This window comes from Erythrolamprus reginae, chromosome Z (genome assembly GCF_031021105.1).
Source record: "Erythrolamprus reginae isolate rEryReg1 chromosome Z, rEryReg1.hap1, whole genome shotgun sequence".
In the NCBI taxonomy this organism is placed as follows: Eukaryota; Metazoa; Chordata; class Lepidosauria; order Squamata; family Dipsadidae; genus Erythrolamprus; species Erythrolamprus reginae.
Genome location: NC_091963.1, coordinates 9,577,720 through 9,594,068, shown reverse-complemented (window position 1 = coordinate 9,594,068; position 16,349 = coordinate 9,577,720). Strand labels below are relative to the sequence as shown.

The 16,349-nt window shown below is 40.6% G+C and overlaps 1 protein-coding gene across 16 annotated transcripts in view; it reads left to right on the top strand.

The window, feature by feature from the left end:
- The window catches only part of KMT2C (lysine methyltransferase 2C), a 197,775-nt gene that overhangs the window by 91,378 nt on the left and 90,048 nt on the right, over positions 1–16,349 (top strand). For all 16 annotated transcript variants that reach the window (XM_070767432.1, XM_070767443.1, XM_070767433.1 and 13 more), the window contains 6 exons: positions 4,081–4,243; positions 9,599–9,770; positions 11,255–11,369; positions 11,787–11,959; positions 13,695–13,852; positions 14,264–14,401. In XM_070767432.1, coding sequence (XP_070623533.1) covers positions 4,081–4,243; positions 9,599–9,770; positions 11,255–11,369; positions 11,787–11,959; positions 13,695–13,852; positions 14,264–14,401 — 919 coding nt within the window. The remainder of the gene's footprint in view (positions 1–4,080; positions 4,244–9,598; positions 9,771–11,254; positions 11,370–11,786; positions 11,960–13,694; positions 13,853–14,263; positions 14,402–16,349) is intronic.

The following is a 16,349-nucleotide window of genomic DNA, read 5'->3' as shown; positions in this document are numbered from 1 at the left end:
AATTGTTATAACTTCTAATAAATACAGTGATCCCTCGATTTTCGCGATCTCGATCTTCGCGAAACGCTATATCGCAATTTTTCAAAAAATATTAATTAAAAATATTTTCCCACCCGATGACGTCACTCTCTTCCTTTCTCATCTTTCTTTCTCTCTCTCTTTCTCTATCTTGCTTTTTCCTCTCTCACACTCCCTCTCTCATCTCTTTCTTTCCTTCTCTCTCTTTCTCTATCTCTCCCCCTCTTGCTCTCGAGCGGCGCATGGGCGGCGGGGAAGACCCAGGGAAGGTTCCTTCGGCCGCCCAGCAGCTGATCTGCTCGGCAGCACCGCAGCAGCGAGGAGCCGAAGATCCGGGTTTCCCCTTTGCGTGGGCGGCGGGGAAACCCGGATCTTCGGCTCCTCGCTGTTGCGGCGCTGCCGAGCAGATCAGCTGCTGGGCGGCCGAAGGAACCTTCCCTGGGTCTTCCCAGGTGCGGAAGTAAAAACACCATCTGCGCATGTGCGGCCATGGAAAAAAAAGGGGCGCGCATGCGCAGATGGTGTTTTTACTTCCGCACCACTATATCGCGAAAAATCGATTATCGCGAGGGGTCTTGGAACGGAACCCTCGCGATAATCGAGGGATCACTGTACTCATATAATGTTCTTCAAGATTTTTGTAAAACATTTTGCCAAACAGTTGTGTAAGAGTAATGTTATTGATTGTTGAAAGCATAGAGATCTATTGAGACATTTAGATTTCTACATTGTAAAATAAAGGACATCAATAGACTAGATAGTGGAAAGTGGTTATGGAGAAAAAAAGGAATTTTTTTTCTCCTGTGCTCATTTAGTAAGTGCTTATGAAATAATATATTGTAAAAAATGTAAAACATATTGGACAAATATAGTCAAATTAGGCAATCCAAAAGGAAACAATAGATTATATTAGTATAGCTTTCGTTGGTACAGAAATTAAGTACTTTTTCATCAGCTATTAATTTTCTACTATTTAAATTCTATATAAACAGCTTGGCGTTAGAAGTTTATGACACATTTGGGGAATCTTATTTAAAGAATAAAAGTTGTTCTTGGAAAATTGGTAAAGCCACACGAATGAACAATTCAGTAGAGAGAAAATGAAGTTATCATGGAAGGACAAAGGAAATTTTCCCTATTTAGGCTGTTCTGTATAGAGAGCATAAATCACTATCTGTGGCTACAATGTCAGACTCACGTTCAGTAATTAAAACATAATAATTCCGCTCTGTTCAATATGACTTTCCACTCTAGCAAATGAGTGAGTTTTGCCTAATGAAAGGAGTCTGTTATCTCCTAGCAACCTCCTCCTTTGTAGTTAGATGGGAATGAAGGTTGAGGCTTGGGAAGAAGGAGAGGGGAGGGCTCCTCTCCTTTTTACTCCACTCTCCACTTTGTTTTTGTTTGGACTAATTGGAGTGATTGAAATTCCAGATCATGAATAACTCAGAAAAATTGTAAGGTTGACACGCAAGAAAAATCAAAATCAAAATAGCACCAATTTTTTCCTAATTTTCTATCATGCCGAAATCTGTTGTGATTTCTTTAATCATACTGTGTCAGGATTTTATCTTTGTTATATTAGGCTTGCTCATCATTTGATAAGAGTGCACCGAATCTTATACATAGGTATAAAAATTATGTGTTGAAATATTTGCAGTATAATAGGACCTCTAGTAGATCAGATCAGACTAATAGAGAATCAGCAGCGGCTCATCAAATGCCTCCAAGAACGATGGGGCAGGAGAATGAATATTTATCTCAGAGACACTCGGTAAACAGTTGAAGCTGCGAGGTGAACCAGAGTCTTGCTATTCTTTATCCAGCCCTTTAACTACTACACTTCCTTGCTCTTGAGTTAAGAAAGAGGAGATGGTCCAACTCCCTCAGGAAACTTCCATGATTGAGGGGAACTTGAATTTGGGCCGGGGGGGGGCACCAAAAGAGAGTAACTAGCCTTAAGTCAGACAATAGGCTTCTGTAGTGAGAGGGGGACTTGAACCTGAGCTTCCCATTTCTTATCTATTCTACATCATCTAATTCTGATATCATTGCCTAGTTTCAATAGCACCGCAATGGCATTTAGGCTTATATACCGCCCAATGATGCTTTACAACACACTCTGGGCAGCTTACAACATAGAAGCATTATTTGCCCCCAACAGCCTGAGTCCTCATTTTACCAACCTTGGAAAGATGACAATCTGAATCAACCTTGAGGCCTGTTGCAATCAAACTCCAGGATGTGGGCAGAATTTGCATTCAATACTGCACTTTAATCACTGCACCACCATGCTTTGCTTCAAGTCTGCGGAGAGGGGCGGCATACAAATCTAAATAATAAATAAATAAATAATAAATAAAATACCAATGTACTGCACTCAGCACAATGGCTGGAGAATCCTGAAGTTGAAGTCCATCCATCTTTAAGTTGCCAAGGTTGAAAACCATTGCTTTTATTTATATATTTGTATACCACTTTTATTACTTGTGCAAATAATTCAAGGCAGTGAATTATCCAACACACTTTTCCCTTCTATTTCTCACCCCTCCACCACAACAACTCTGTGAAATGGGTTGGGCTGACAGAGAGCGACGGGCTCTAAGCTTTCATGGCTAAGGTGGACTTGAACTCACAGTTTCCCGGTTTCTAACATGATACCTCAGCTTAACCAATAGATCAAACTGGTCAAATGCTTTATATGATATATGTTATGAATTATACTTGGTTTAAATTTTTAAAAAGCCCTTATGAAACATTTATGTGACTCAAAAATGGCCGAGGATTTTATGTAACAATTTTTAAAACATTTCATTCATGTACTTTTTAATTGTCATATTGATATCAAACAATGCACCCATCTCTTTTGAATCATAACTTCTTATTTGTAGAGAGGGGTGGTATACAAATCTAATAAATTGAATTGAATTGAATTTTGCTGTGGAGAAAGAAATGAGACCTTATTCTTAGCAAATATTGCCAAAGCTCTTGAGCACAGTAGTAGTAGTAGGGAACTTTTCTATATGAATTAATATTGTTAGAAACATAGAAACATAGAAGACTGACGGCAGAAAAAGACCCCATGGTCCATCTAGTCTGCCCTTTTACTATTTCCTGTATTTTAGCTTGCCTGGTTTATAAAATGGGATTTTTGGTAAAATTGTGAAATGCTTTTAATTGCCAGCAAGATTACACTATTGAAGTTATAAAGACTAAATAGTTAAAAATTTAGTCTCTACCCATATTTCTTTACTTGGCACTATAAATTCTTTCCCACCTTTCTCAGGTTTCTTTTCTGGCTATTGTCTTTTCTAGGTTTAGTTTATTTATAAAATCATTGGTTACAAGTTGTATATATAAAAATATCAAACCATAGGGTTTCTCACATGACTTTAAAAACATAATGGAAAATGTCAAATTACTCTCTCGATAGAGAATTTCCTGGCACTTGTTACAGCACAACAAAAATTCTACTCTATGCTTTTGTATTTTCTTTTACATGATTATATGACTACATAAACAAAATCAGGTCTGTGGTTAGATCTAAGGCAGTAAGAATTTAGTTAATGAAATGAACTGTAGGTCTAATGAATAATAATAGGGTATTGCAGTGGCTTAATTGATGGATCCGCATTTGTTGTTTCTGAGTGGGAAAAAACATACATTTTAATCTCAAAATAGAAAGCAATTGAAGATATAGGAAGAATATTACAAGGGGAAAAATTCTATTTATTTAATGTACAAATTGAATTCAACCCATTTTCTGAAATATTTACAATTTTTAAAAATATGACATTTTTTTAGTTTAGCGTTGTGCCTGTTTGAGTGGTCAATTTATGATATGAGCAAAGTGTTCATTCTAGTTGCTATAATAAATAAACAGTGAATTTGAAAATAGGCAATCCAAATTCTATTAGCCAGCTATAAATTTTAGAAAGCTATGTGACAAATTTCAACGTTTCCAGTCATTTCAAAGAAGGAATTAATTTAGGGGAGAAAGCAAAGTTATTAAGATTCTGTGAACTCAAGCAATGCTGACTGGCGTTTTGCTTTGTATTTCAGCGATGTGCATACTGCAAGCACCTTGGAGCCACTATCAAATGCTGTGAAGAGAAATGCACCCACATATATCATTACCCATGTGCTGCTGGAGCAGGCACATTTCAGGATTTTAATAACTTTTCCCTTCTTTGCCCAGATCACATTGACCAGGCTCCGCAAAGATGTAAGTAGCCATATTAAATAATGCTGAAAATATGGAATAGAGCCTCCTAATCAGATGTTTGTTTAGTTATTTCAAATCTCTATAGATTTGATTAGATATTATTTGCACAGATTGGTTTGGCTCCTTGGCTGTTGTTTTCATATTATTGATTTTTTTAAAAAAACTGTTTTAATTCGTTGCACAATGGGTACCTGGTATAAATCAAATGAATAACTTAAAAAATAAAAGGAATTGGAGTAGATAGATCTGTCCAGTTTAATTCTTCTTATGATTTTTTATAAGCGCTATGATGAGATGAAGGATTATAGGCAAGGAAATGGTGCAAAATTAATGTTTCCTCTTTCCTGTCTAGTAGCAGTTCGAATTAAATGTTGAGAAATGATAGAAGTCAGATTGCCTTATTATCAGCTAATTTAAGATCGATTTGTCCTCCTCTCTTATCTTACAGCATCTTTTTTGAAATATAAATGGCGGTTCCTGCTGCACTATTATTTTTAAATAATGGCAGTAATTTTACTAGTACCGGTTTAAATTTAAAGACTATGATCCGTATATTATAACAGACTCATGTCGACATTAAATGTTTTATTCTCCCTCATGGTAGATATAGCATCCAGGAACAGGTTAATTCCATCTCCTCTCTGATTAGACTAAGTCTCTGAAAGCTGTTCAGGTGCCACCCTTGTTACTATCCTTGATAGCTTTTTTACTCAGTCGCTCAGTGAGGACGATTGTGCCAACCATTCCTCCTGTGGAAATTGTGTAACCCGTGGTTGCTATTTCAACTCTGCAGCTTCTCTCAATATTTTCCATGTACTGTGAGTGTGACTTTAATTGTTAACATCACAAGTCTCCTGGAGGTATTGATTCGGGACTTTGCTTAATGCCTCAGGCATTTTTATATTTTTGCCTTTCAGTGGGAACCATAATCATCGCAATTGGCTCATTGCTTTAAAGCAAGAACTGGTAAACGGATTGCTTGCTTGTTGTCCCAGAAGTGGACTCTGACCTGTCCTGTCAGCTGCCTGGACTGTCAGCCCTTTGAATTCCACTGCCATGACAATATGCAGTTGCAGCAGCCATTTGAATAACACGGTGGCCATTTTTTGAAAGTGTTGGGAAACAGAAGAGGTTCGCTGAGCATTTCTACTTGCTCATAGACTATCTGAATAACTGAGAGAATTCTTTCCACTCCCCTGGGAGTGATACTAACCTCTCTGGCCTGTCCTGTCAGCTGCCTGGGCAGTTGGCCCTTTGAATCCGCCACAGTGAAAATCTACAGATGCGGCAGCCATTTTATTGATTTTAAAAACATTGGGAGGCTTGCCAGACATTTCAGCTTGCTCATAGAACACTTGAGTAATACTTTCAGCTTCCTTGGGAATGATACTTACCCCCCTCATTACCTGTGGGGTGCATTGTTGACAGAGAGTGGGCGATGGAATCATCCACTCCATATTCTAGGTGAAGCCCTAATTAGCTGTTGTCCAGGGACAGAGTTTTCACCTTCAATTCAATTCAATTCAATTTATTAGATTTGTATGCCACCCCTCTCCGAAGACTCGGGGCGGCTCACAACAGTAATAAAAACAGTATAACAATGGAACAAATCTAATAATAAAATATATAAAAACCTCAACAATTAAAAACCATATAGCACATACACATCAAACATGAAATATAATAAGCCTGGGGGAGATGTCTTAGTTCCCCCGTGCCTGGCAATATAGGTGGGTCTTAAGTAACTTGCGAAAGACAAGGAGGGTGGGGCTGTTCTAATCTCTGGGGGAAGTTGATTCCAGAGGGCCGGGGCCACCATAGAGAAGGCTCTTCTCCTGGAGCCCGCCAAACAACATTGTTTGGTCAACGGGACCCGGAGAAGGCCAACTCTGTGGGACCTTATCGGCCGCTGGGATTCGTGCGGTAGAAGGCAGTTCCGCAGGTATTCTGGTCCAATGCCATGTAAGGCTTTAAAGGTCATTACCAACACTTTGAATTGTGCAGGCCACGGAGTGTTGTAGAAACGTGGGCGAATCTAGGAAGCCCCACGATAGCTCTTGCGGCCGCATTCTGCATGATCTGAAGTTTCCGAACACTTTTCAAAGGTAGCCCCATGTAGAGAGCGTTGCAGTAATCAAACCTCGAGGTGATAAGGGCATGAGCGACTGTGAGCAATGACCCCCTGTCCAAATAGGGCCGCAACTGGTGCACCAGGTGAACCTGGGCAAACACCCTCCTCGCCACAGCCGAGAGATGGTGTTCCAATGTTAGCTTTTTGAGCAGCCTACCACACTCCAATTAAGACATAGCATGGGCATAGCAGCAGAGCCAAGTCCCACAAGGGCATGGCCTGGCAACGTTTGGAGCACGCTCCACCAGAGCACAATCAGGCACATTGTAGTGCCATACTCTGCCAGATCACAGCGTATGTGTCACATGAGGCCATGCTCCACAAGAGCATGACAGGATATTCTAGCCTGTAGACACATTATACAAACAAGGTATAAACAATTACTGTGCTTCCTTTGTCAGGCTAGCAGTAATTGTTAGCAGGAACAGCTTAAGGTGCTATCCACACCTACACATGTCCTTGCCTTATTGTGGCCTAGGCAGTCGCCCTTCAGTGTTAGCCATTGATGATGGCTTCCAGGCTATCCAAATCGTCAAGCTCTGACCCCAACAAAGGCCACCACAAGTCAAGAGGTTCGGATCGTTCCTACAAGGCATCAAGAAAGCAGCCCTCATCTTCCAGGGTCTCCAAGGGGGTTAGCAGTGATGAGCAATGTCACCATAAGGCCCTAGACAAGATATATGATAAAGCGGTAACTCGGGAGCAAGCCCATGCGGCAGCATCATCAGTGGAGACTGAAAGGGCATAGACACAGATATCAGTGCCCTCAGTAGTGGGTGCTTCGCACCTAGATGCCCAGCTCCAGTTCTGAATTTTAGGGTCCTGGTTTGAACTTTCTCCCTCTTACTGAGGTGGCCACTGTCAATGCTAGTGACTGTACTACCACACCAGAGGCCACCTTCACTTCTACAGCTGCTGGCCTCATGATCCTGGAAGACTCGAGGCCAATTGTTCTGTATCACATGCAGGCCATTGTTGCAGAAGGTATTGCAGCAGGCCTCCAACAATTGAAGCAGGATGCCAAATGGGCACAGGTGGCATCTGCAAACACAGACATTGTTCAGAGTATGTCCCTCCAGCAAACTATTCTACTTCAATGGACCAGGGGCCTGACCGATCTTCTAGGAAAGATCAATTTCAGACATCAGAAGGAGAAAGAGATCCAGATCTAGAATTGTCCGAAGATGACAGAATTCAACCAGACCAACCTTCTTTCATGGGCTTGTTTCCCATCCACCTGTTTTACAAAGCTAAAATTGCTGCAAGTTTGACCTCTGAACCAGAACAACAGTTGGTTTAGAACTTGCTGGACCCATTGTTCTTGGAACACACATTGGAGGAGGAGGTGACCCCATCACCAAATTTGTTTGTAGATGGTCATCTCCCAGTGCGGGTCCTAATTCATCATCTGCAGAAAAGAAACTATACAATGTGGCCCCTGATTTAACCAAAACTCTTCTGGTCCCTTCAATTGGCACACCGGCCGCTGCATTGCATACTTCCTCCAGTAGGGCTGGTGACCCAGAAGAGTCCAGAGGATTGTAGATCCAAACAGTTGCTAAAAAAGCTCATCAGGCAGTGGTGTGGGCAATTCGAGCCTCAATGACAGCATCCTTTTTCTCCAGGACATTCCTCATGTGGCTTTGTCAATTTCAGGAGAGAACGCCACCAGTAGATGCTTGTCTCAGACAGGACATCAATAAATTGATTGCTGCAGCCCAATTGAAAGCAGTCATGACTTTAAATGCAGATCATTTTGCTTCAAAATCCATCAGGGCATTGATGGCCGTACGGCAACTGCTATGGCTCAAAAATTGGCAGGTGGATGCCCACCATAAATGGCAGTTAGCAATGACTGCTTTTGCCGGGAATGATCTATTCAGAGACTGCTTCTATTCAGTTATTAACTGAAACTAAGGATCATAAAAAAATCCTCCCTTTAATAACTAGGTGCCCTGAGTACAGAACATCGCCCTATTCTAGACGACAAACTTATCATTCAGCTGGTCCAGGTGCTACGCCACAAAGGTCACAAGGTTTTTACGGACAGAGGCCAAGACACTGCCAAGGCTGACCAAAAAGGGCCTGTCCTTTCAAATCTAAATGGCTCTTTCAAGGAGGAGGAGGTCATTAATTCTGTCCTCAGTGATTGCATTTCCAGGCATTCCATCGGAGGATTTTGTGGACTGATGGGGGGGACTCCAGTTTGGATGCTTGAGTTAGAGAGACCATTAAATCAGGTCTCTCTCTTGAATTCCACTCCATTCCCCTGAGGTTTTGTCTATGCTGTCCGGTCTCTAGAATACCTGAGAATAGCTGAGGTTCTAGTTCGCTGAGTATTCACAAAATTATTGGCAGCCCTAGGGGCCAATTTGAGGGCTTTACCCATGCGTCTCCATGCTACCCAGATGATATATGGATACAATCATCATCTCATCTTCATTACTGCATTACTAAATAATGGTATTCACCATTAGGAGGGACTGATTGGCACCTTTAGCAGTCTTAGCCAGACTCCTAGTAAAATGGTCTCCATATTCGCCATTATTCCCATCTTCATTCCCGAGGTCTCCAGTGGTTTTTCTTGCCATTTCAGAGGTCCGGCAGGGGCACTTCTCCGTCTTATCTACTGCCGAATGTCATCTCGTCCCTAGCCTGTTGGGGATCCCAGGCACTCTCTCGCAAGCAACCTGTTTTGGGAGCCCAAGAGATTGGTCCTTATGACGGATGCCAGCTTGACCAGCTAGGGTGCTGTCCACATATCATCCCAAATGTTCCAAGACTAGTAAAACATTTGGGGCCATGAGCACAGCTGGATATAGCATCCAGCCCTACTCTGTCTATTTGACATTGGACTGTTGGCTTCGGACCTGGGGAGGAAGGTGTTTTCATTGACAATGGCACGAGGAAGTTTTGCTTCTTCGTCAAAAACTGTCAAGGATAATAACAAGGGTGGAACCTGAACAGTTTTGACAGACTCAGTCCAATCAGAGAACAGATAGAGTTAACCTGTTCCTGAATGCTATATCCACCTTTCTGAGAAGAGCCGTATCAGGTAAGACCAATGCCCCTTTTCTAGGTACATTTTTCATAAGGTATCTTGCATAATCCTTATGTAACACCTGAATAAATTTTTAAAAATTTAAAATATATATATAGCTGTTCCATCTTTTGAAGGTTATTTTCCCTATAGAATAACACAGAATTCGTCTATTAATTTGTAGCTAAGGAAGAAGCTAACTGTGCAGTATGTGACAGCCCTGGTGATCTGTTAGATCAACTTTTTTGTACAACCTGTGGCCAGCATTACCATGGAATGTGCCTGGATATACAAGTGACACCTATCAAACGGGCAGGTTGGCAGTGCCCTGATTGTAAAGTGTGCCAGAATTGCAAGTAAGCAAAACTGGAATATAAATTGCTAAAGCACTGGGTCCCTCGTTTTAAATTATTTTGTATAGGTAGTCCTTCTTAGTGGCCACAATTCGTATAGAAATTTCTCAACTAAATCCTGCAGTCACTAAATTGAAAATCATGTGATCATAATAGCCTCATGTTTTCACTTCTGCTTTGTCGTTAAGTGAATATATCATTAACTGAAATATTACATGATCATGACTTACTATTTTACTTTCATATTCTTCATCAACTCTGGTTATTGCTAATCATTTAGAAAATACACAAAGTACTCGATTGTCATATATTTTCACACCATTGTAACTTCAAACAATTACTAAATAAGGCAGCTGGTAAGCAAGGCTTACGTATAGCATTATGAAAAGATGAAATAAAACCTATGGTTTTTTTTCTGTTTGAGTGAATTGGAAGATAGGTTGTTCTAGACCATCGGTTCTCAATCTTTCTAATTTCATGGCCCTTTAAGACAGTTCCTCATGTTGTGGTGACCCCCAACCACACGTCTAGCCCCAATTCTCCCAACAGAGCTTTAAGCTGATTGGCAGGAAGGTCAGAGGGACACCCCCACTGTAAACGCCTGATTGGTTGGATTGTAAAAATATGTTCCAAGGCACCAGAATAGAAGCTTTAGTTCCTAACACCATGGGAAATTTGTTTTTTCCTTAGGGACCCCAATGAAACGGCCGTTCGACCCCCAAAAGGGTCCCGACCCCCAGGTTGAGAACCACTGTTCTAGACATTATCAACAAATGACACTTGCTTTACTATATTTGGTGTACTACATAACCTAAATAGGTTTGCTCCTAGAAATTTTGATTCTTCCACCTTTTTTGCTTGTCTGCGATGGTTTCTCTTCTAAAATAATCTTCCCTAGATGTGGTCTGTGTGACTTATGAAGAATGGAGAAAATAATCTTTTGGACCTGTTTTTCAAAAGAGTTAGAAATTTCTAAAGTTTTAGGTAAAGTGCTGAATTTAATATAAAACAAGATGCATCCCCAACTTTCTACACTGTGTTTGCTACTCACTGTATCCGCTACTCACTGTAAAAGTTTCAGAATCAAGATAAGTGGTGTGTATTTCTCTACAATTTCTTTAACCACTATTGAATTTGATATTACTTTTAAAATCTTGTTTCATATTATTAGATTCTGAAGAGACCTGATAACATAAAATTGCTATATTTATTCCTTAATATTTGTGAGGCCACCTACTCTCATACATCATGAATATAATATTTTTTATGAATGTCCATTGTTTCTTACACTTAAAGATGAAATGGTACATTGGTTAGAAAAGACTTAATACTGTGTCATTGATCATAGACATTGTGTTTTATTGAGACTTGAACATCATTAGCCTACTTGCCTCCTCTCGCTGTTTATATTCATTTGCCTTACTTCAAAGTTAAAATGATTTTATCTTTTGATCCAATATAACTTAAATTATGGATATTTCCTTTAGACAGTCTGGAGAAGACAACAAAATGCTTGTCTGTGATACATGTGACAAAGGGTATCATACTTTTTGTTTACAACCAGTTATGGATTCTGTACCAACAAATGGGTGGAAATGCAAAGTAAGTTTAAATTCAGTTTCCTAAATGTAAAATCTGTTTGAAATTGAAGTGCAAGTTGAGTTTTAAGAGTAATATTCTGAAAGCTGCAGGAGTGATGTTCTTCTGCAGGGCCTTTTTTAGGGAGAAGAGCTGCTGCTCAAATGGCAAAATGAAATTGTATTTACATTTTTAATTATTGTTTGTTATTACTATTGTTATGCTGTATTGTAAACTGCCCAGCCATTTTTTGAGCAGGTGGCACATGAATAGTTGTATTCATAAACTTTAACAAAAGGTATAAATTGTTGAACAGGGGTCAGTTTAAAAATGTCCTACATAGGTGATATTATTAGTTGTATGAAGTTTCTCAGTTAACTGATATTTTGATACCATAAAATAGAGTGGCTAAAAAAAAAACCTCATTTTTTGGACTTTCAGAACTGTAGGGTATGTGCAGAATGTGGCACGCGGATCAGTAGCCAATGGCATCACAACTGCCTTATGTGCGACCGTTGTTATCGTCAACAAGAAAACTTGCCTTGCCCTCTCTGCGAAAAATGCCCCTATCCAAACTTGCAAAAAGAAAGGTTGCACTGTCATGTGTGCAAAAGGTGAGGAGTGTGTTTTTTAATTCTACTTTAATTTAGTCCTCTGCTTGTCTTAATGGTTTCCAAATCTTGTCATCAATATTACTTTTGTTTGGTACTTACTGTTGCATCCACTACTGATCTTAATTTCTCATAGAACAATAATATGCTCATCAACCTGATGCTAATTGGCCATGAGACTCAGTGCTCAAATTCTCACCAACTTCTGTAGAATCATATCACTTGGCAACTTTAAGACTTGTGGACTTCAACTCCAAGAATTCTACAGCCAGCTATTTCTTTCAGCTACCTTCCTAGGCTGAAGAAAATCAGCAACTGGTAGATGACCAGAACGTGTTTTACTGCAGGTTTGAAAGGAAACTGCAGTCACCTATCTCCACAACAACCAAGCCTCCTACAACTGACCGCATACCATAGGATTCACAACCCCTAGTGATCACAGAAAAGGAAGTACAAGATCTATTTCACAGATAGCAGCCAGATAAAGCACCAGGCCCAGACAAAATAACTCCTTGCTTAAACGTCTGTGCTGACCAATTGGCCCCTATCTTCACCCAAATCTTCAGTAAAATGCTAGAGATGTGCTATGTTCCTTCTTGCTTCAAATGCTCTACTATCATCCCAATGCCGAAGAAACCCTCCATCAAGGAAGTGAACAACTACAGACCAGTTGCTTTAACATCTGTAGTTATGAAAACCTTTAAAAGGCTAGTGCTGCCCCACTTGAAAACTATCACGGATCCACTGTTAGACCCCCTGCAATTTGCATACCGAGCAAACAGATCAACAGATGATGCTGTTAATATGGCTCTGCACTACATGCTACAACATCTTGAATCTCCAAAGACCTACGCAAGGGTCCTCTTTGTAGTTCCTCTTGCTGGTTCCTAATATGATTTGATTGCTTACTTGTACTCAGACCAACATTAAGTGTTGTTATATTTTGAATCTTGATCCACTTATCTTTTCTTTTATATACATTGAAAGCATATGCATCAAGACAAATTCCTTGCGAGACCAATCACACTTGGCCAACAAAATTCTATTCTATTCTATTTTATTCAAAGTTGCTAAGTTTGAAGACCTCTGCTATATTGTATTCTATAAAGGTTTTACTAAGAAGTGTGGTTGGCTTGTTACCATTTATAATGGAACTTATTTCTTATTAAGAATTTATATGTAAGCGCACAGAACACTTGTAGTCCTCAACTTACAACAGGTTTATTTAGTGAACATTCAAACTTACAACAGCACTTAAAAAAAATCACATATGACCATTTTTCACACTTAAAATCATGGCAGCATGCCCATGGTCATGCGATTTTCATTTGGTTGCTTGACATCTGTCTCCTATTTATGATAGTTGCTGTGTCTCTAAGTCATGTAATCATCTTTTGCGACTTTCTGACAAGCAGAATCAATGGAGACGTCAGATTTATTTAACAACAAAGTTACTAACTTAATATCTGAAATGATTTACTTAACCATTGTGGCAAGAAAGGTCATAAAATGGGACAAAAGTCACTTAATCAATGTTTTACTTAGCATCAAAAATCTTGGACAATTGTGGTCCTAAATCACATATTACACTAGTTATCCAAGTAAAACAATAAATATTAAAGAGCCTAATTTGAAATGGTCCAAAATTTTGAAAAGACCTTTTTTGCCTACTGAAAATGTATATTGGTGGAAGAAATTAACACATTAATCTGAATTCTAAATGTATTATTCCCTGCAGATGGATACATATAGGATGTGATAAGGTTTCTGACGATGAACTGGATATTCATTTAAAAGAATATATCTGCAGTCTTTGCAAACCAGTTGTAGATCAAGGACATACACAAATGTATGAGATGATGGACACTGAACAACCTTTGCCTGAAGTTGACACAGGTACAGGCCACCTCTTATTTCTTTGGGCCTCTTGATGATCTTTTATCTGTTGTACAGATTTCTTCCTTTTTCAGATTATTGGTGCAATAAAGCACAATTATTTTTTAAAGTCTATATTGCTGGAATGTCTCGATAAAATTTTCCATAAAAACCTCCATATTTTAGTGTGACTGCAACTCATATTTTATTTTCCTTTCCACCATTTAACTCAAATAGGAACCATTCCCAACTCTTTAAAATGTAGGAAGACCATTGAATAGTGTTATTGAAACACTGAATAGGTACACTATTCAGAGTAGAATAGTATTTGTTATCCAAAGTTTTACTCATGGCTTAAATGAGAAAAATAATTAAATGTACAAGCTTGATAATGTCTTTGCTTTTGTTTTAATATCTGCGCATATGACATAGAAATGGAAAACATAGATTCAGAAGACATAGGAAACCAGAAGCCGTTAGTACCTGAAGGTGGCCTTGATCAAGAATTGGCGATTGAGTCTTCTATAAGTAATAAGGATGCTCTTTCTTTGACAACGCAAGATCATATATGTATGTATATAAAATATGATTAGAATATTTAGAAAATGTAACAACATTTGAACAGTGCATTTTCTGTCTACAATTATAAGGGTTTTGGAATACAGTGATCCCCCGGTTATTGCGTCCCCGACCATTGCGAACAGGGTAATTTGCGATTTTTCAACCCGGAAGTCAAAACACCATCTGCGCATGTGTGCCCTTTTTTTCTATGGGCACGCATGCGTAGATGGCGCCCGGCAGATCAGCTGCTGGGCGGCTTCCCTGGGTCTTCCCCCTCTTGCTGGCGGGAGGGCGAGCAGCGGGCATCAGCAAGGAGTTTCCCCACCGCCCACGCAAACTCCTCGCTGCCGCCCGCCCTTCGCCCGCCCACGCCGTTCATTCTCGCCGCTTTCGAGCTGAGTCCTGAAGCGAATTCGCTCCGGGACTCAGCTCGAAAGCGCCGACAGCCAGCGCGGAGAAGCCGTTCGCTGGCGCTGGCTGTCGGCGCTTTTGAGCTGAGTCCCGGAGCGAATTCGCTCCGGGACTCAGCTCGAAAGCGCCGACAGCCAGCGCCAGCGAACGGCTTGTCCGCCGCCTGCCTGCCCGCTAGCGAGGAGCCGAAGATTGGGGACGGTGTGGCTGTTTTAAAATGTCGCCGCCGGCATGGGGGGCTTGCCAGCACCCCCCGGACCCCCAACCCGGGTTTGGGGGGCTGCTAGGAAGCCCCCCATGCCGGCGGCGACATTTTAAAACAGCCGCTCCGCCCCCAATCTTCGGCTCCTCGCTAGCGCTGCGGGAGTAAAAACACCATCTGCACATGCGCAGATGGTGTTTTTACTTCCACAGCGCTACTTCGCGAAATCCCGCTCGTTGTGGGGGGTCCTGGAACGGAACCCTCGCAACGAGCGGGGGATCACTGTAGATAGTTCCTAAAGGTTATAGTAGAAATAGAACTGTATTTTGAATAGATATTCGCCCTGCAATCTTCTGATGAAATATATAATATAATAACAATTCTTTATTGCAGTCAAAGATCAGAGATAAAAGATATACAGGTAGTCCCCGACTTACGACGGAGATCCGTTCCCACGGCTTGTCGTAAGCCGAGTTTGGTGTAAGTCAGAACATTCCGATTTACATGAATATTCTGACTTACATGGTGGTGGTGGAAGCAGCAGCGGCAGCGGCTTCTTCAAGGAACAGCTGGTCCTTCTTGCGCTGCGTTGCTGCAGCCTCCGAAGCCGCCGCCTTCATTCGCCCTCTTCAGTCTGCGGAGAGGGGCGGCATACAAATCTAAATAATAAATAAATAAATAAAATAAAATAAATAAAATAAATTTGGGCAAGGGGATCTCCGTGGTGGGCAGCCTCGGAGGCTACAGCAACGCAGCGCCGAGAAGGACCGGCTGTTGGTCCCTTGAAGCCGCCTCCGCCTCCGTTCGGGCGAGGGGATCTCCGCGGGGTCTCCAAAGCTACTGCCCACCGCGGAGATCCCTTTGCCTGAATGGAGGCGGCAGCGGCAGCGGTGGCTTCGAAGATGTCCCCGGGTCATCGTAACGACGAAACATCATACGTCGGGGAGGACGTAACCCGGGGACTACCTGTAATTGAAAGAAATATAAATAAGAAAAATCTGTTTTAATCAGTGAGGTTATTTCTTATCTCATTTTATTCAGATTCAATTTTTTTCATCAATTGTTCATCATGATATTTGTTTATTTTGTAAATTATGATAACTTAAAAATCCATCAGACTTTATTACACTTATATTAAGTGTAATAATGTAAACAAAAAGCACTTGTGTAATTTGTTTAATCATCGATGAAATACTGTAATCCTAAAAAAAAGATTACTGGGAATTTATAGTTCACTAAATTTGAGACTAAAGTTTATAAACATTCTGGACCAATAAGAATAAAAATATAATATTTATATTATGTGATCTAGTTTGTTGTAGCTCTTAAGGCACTGGCTAGAAA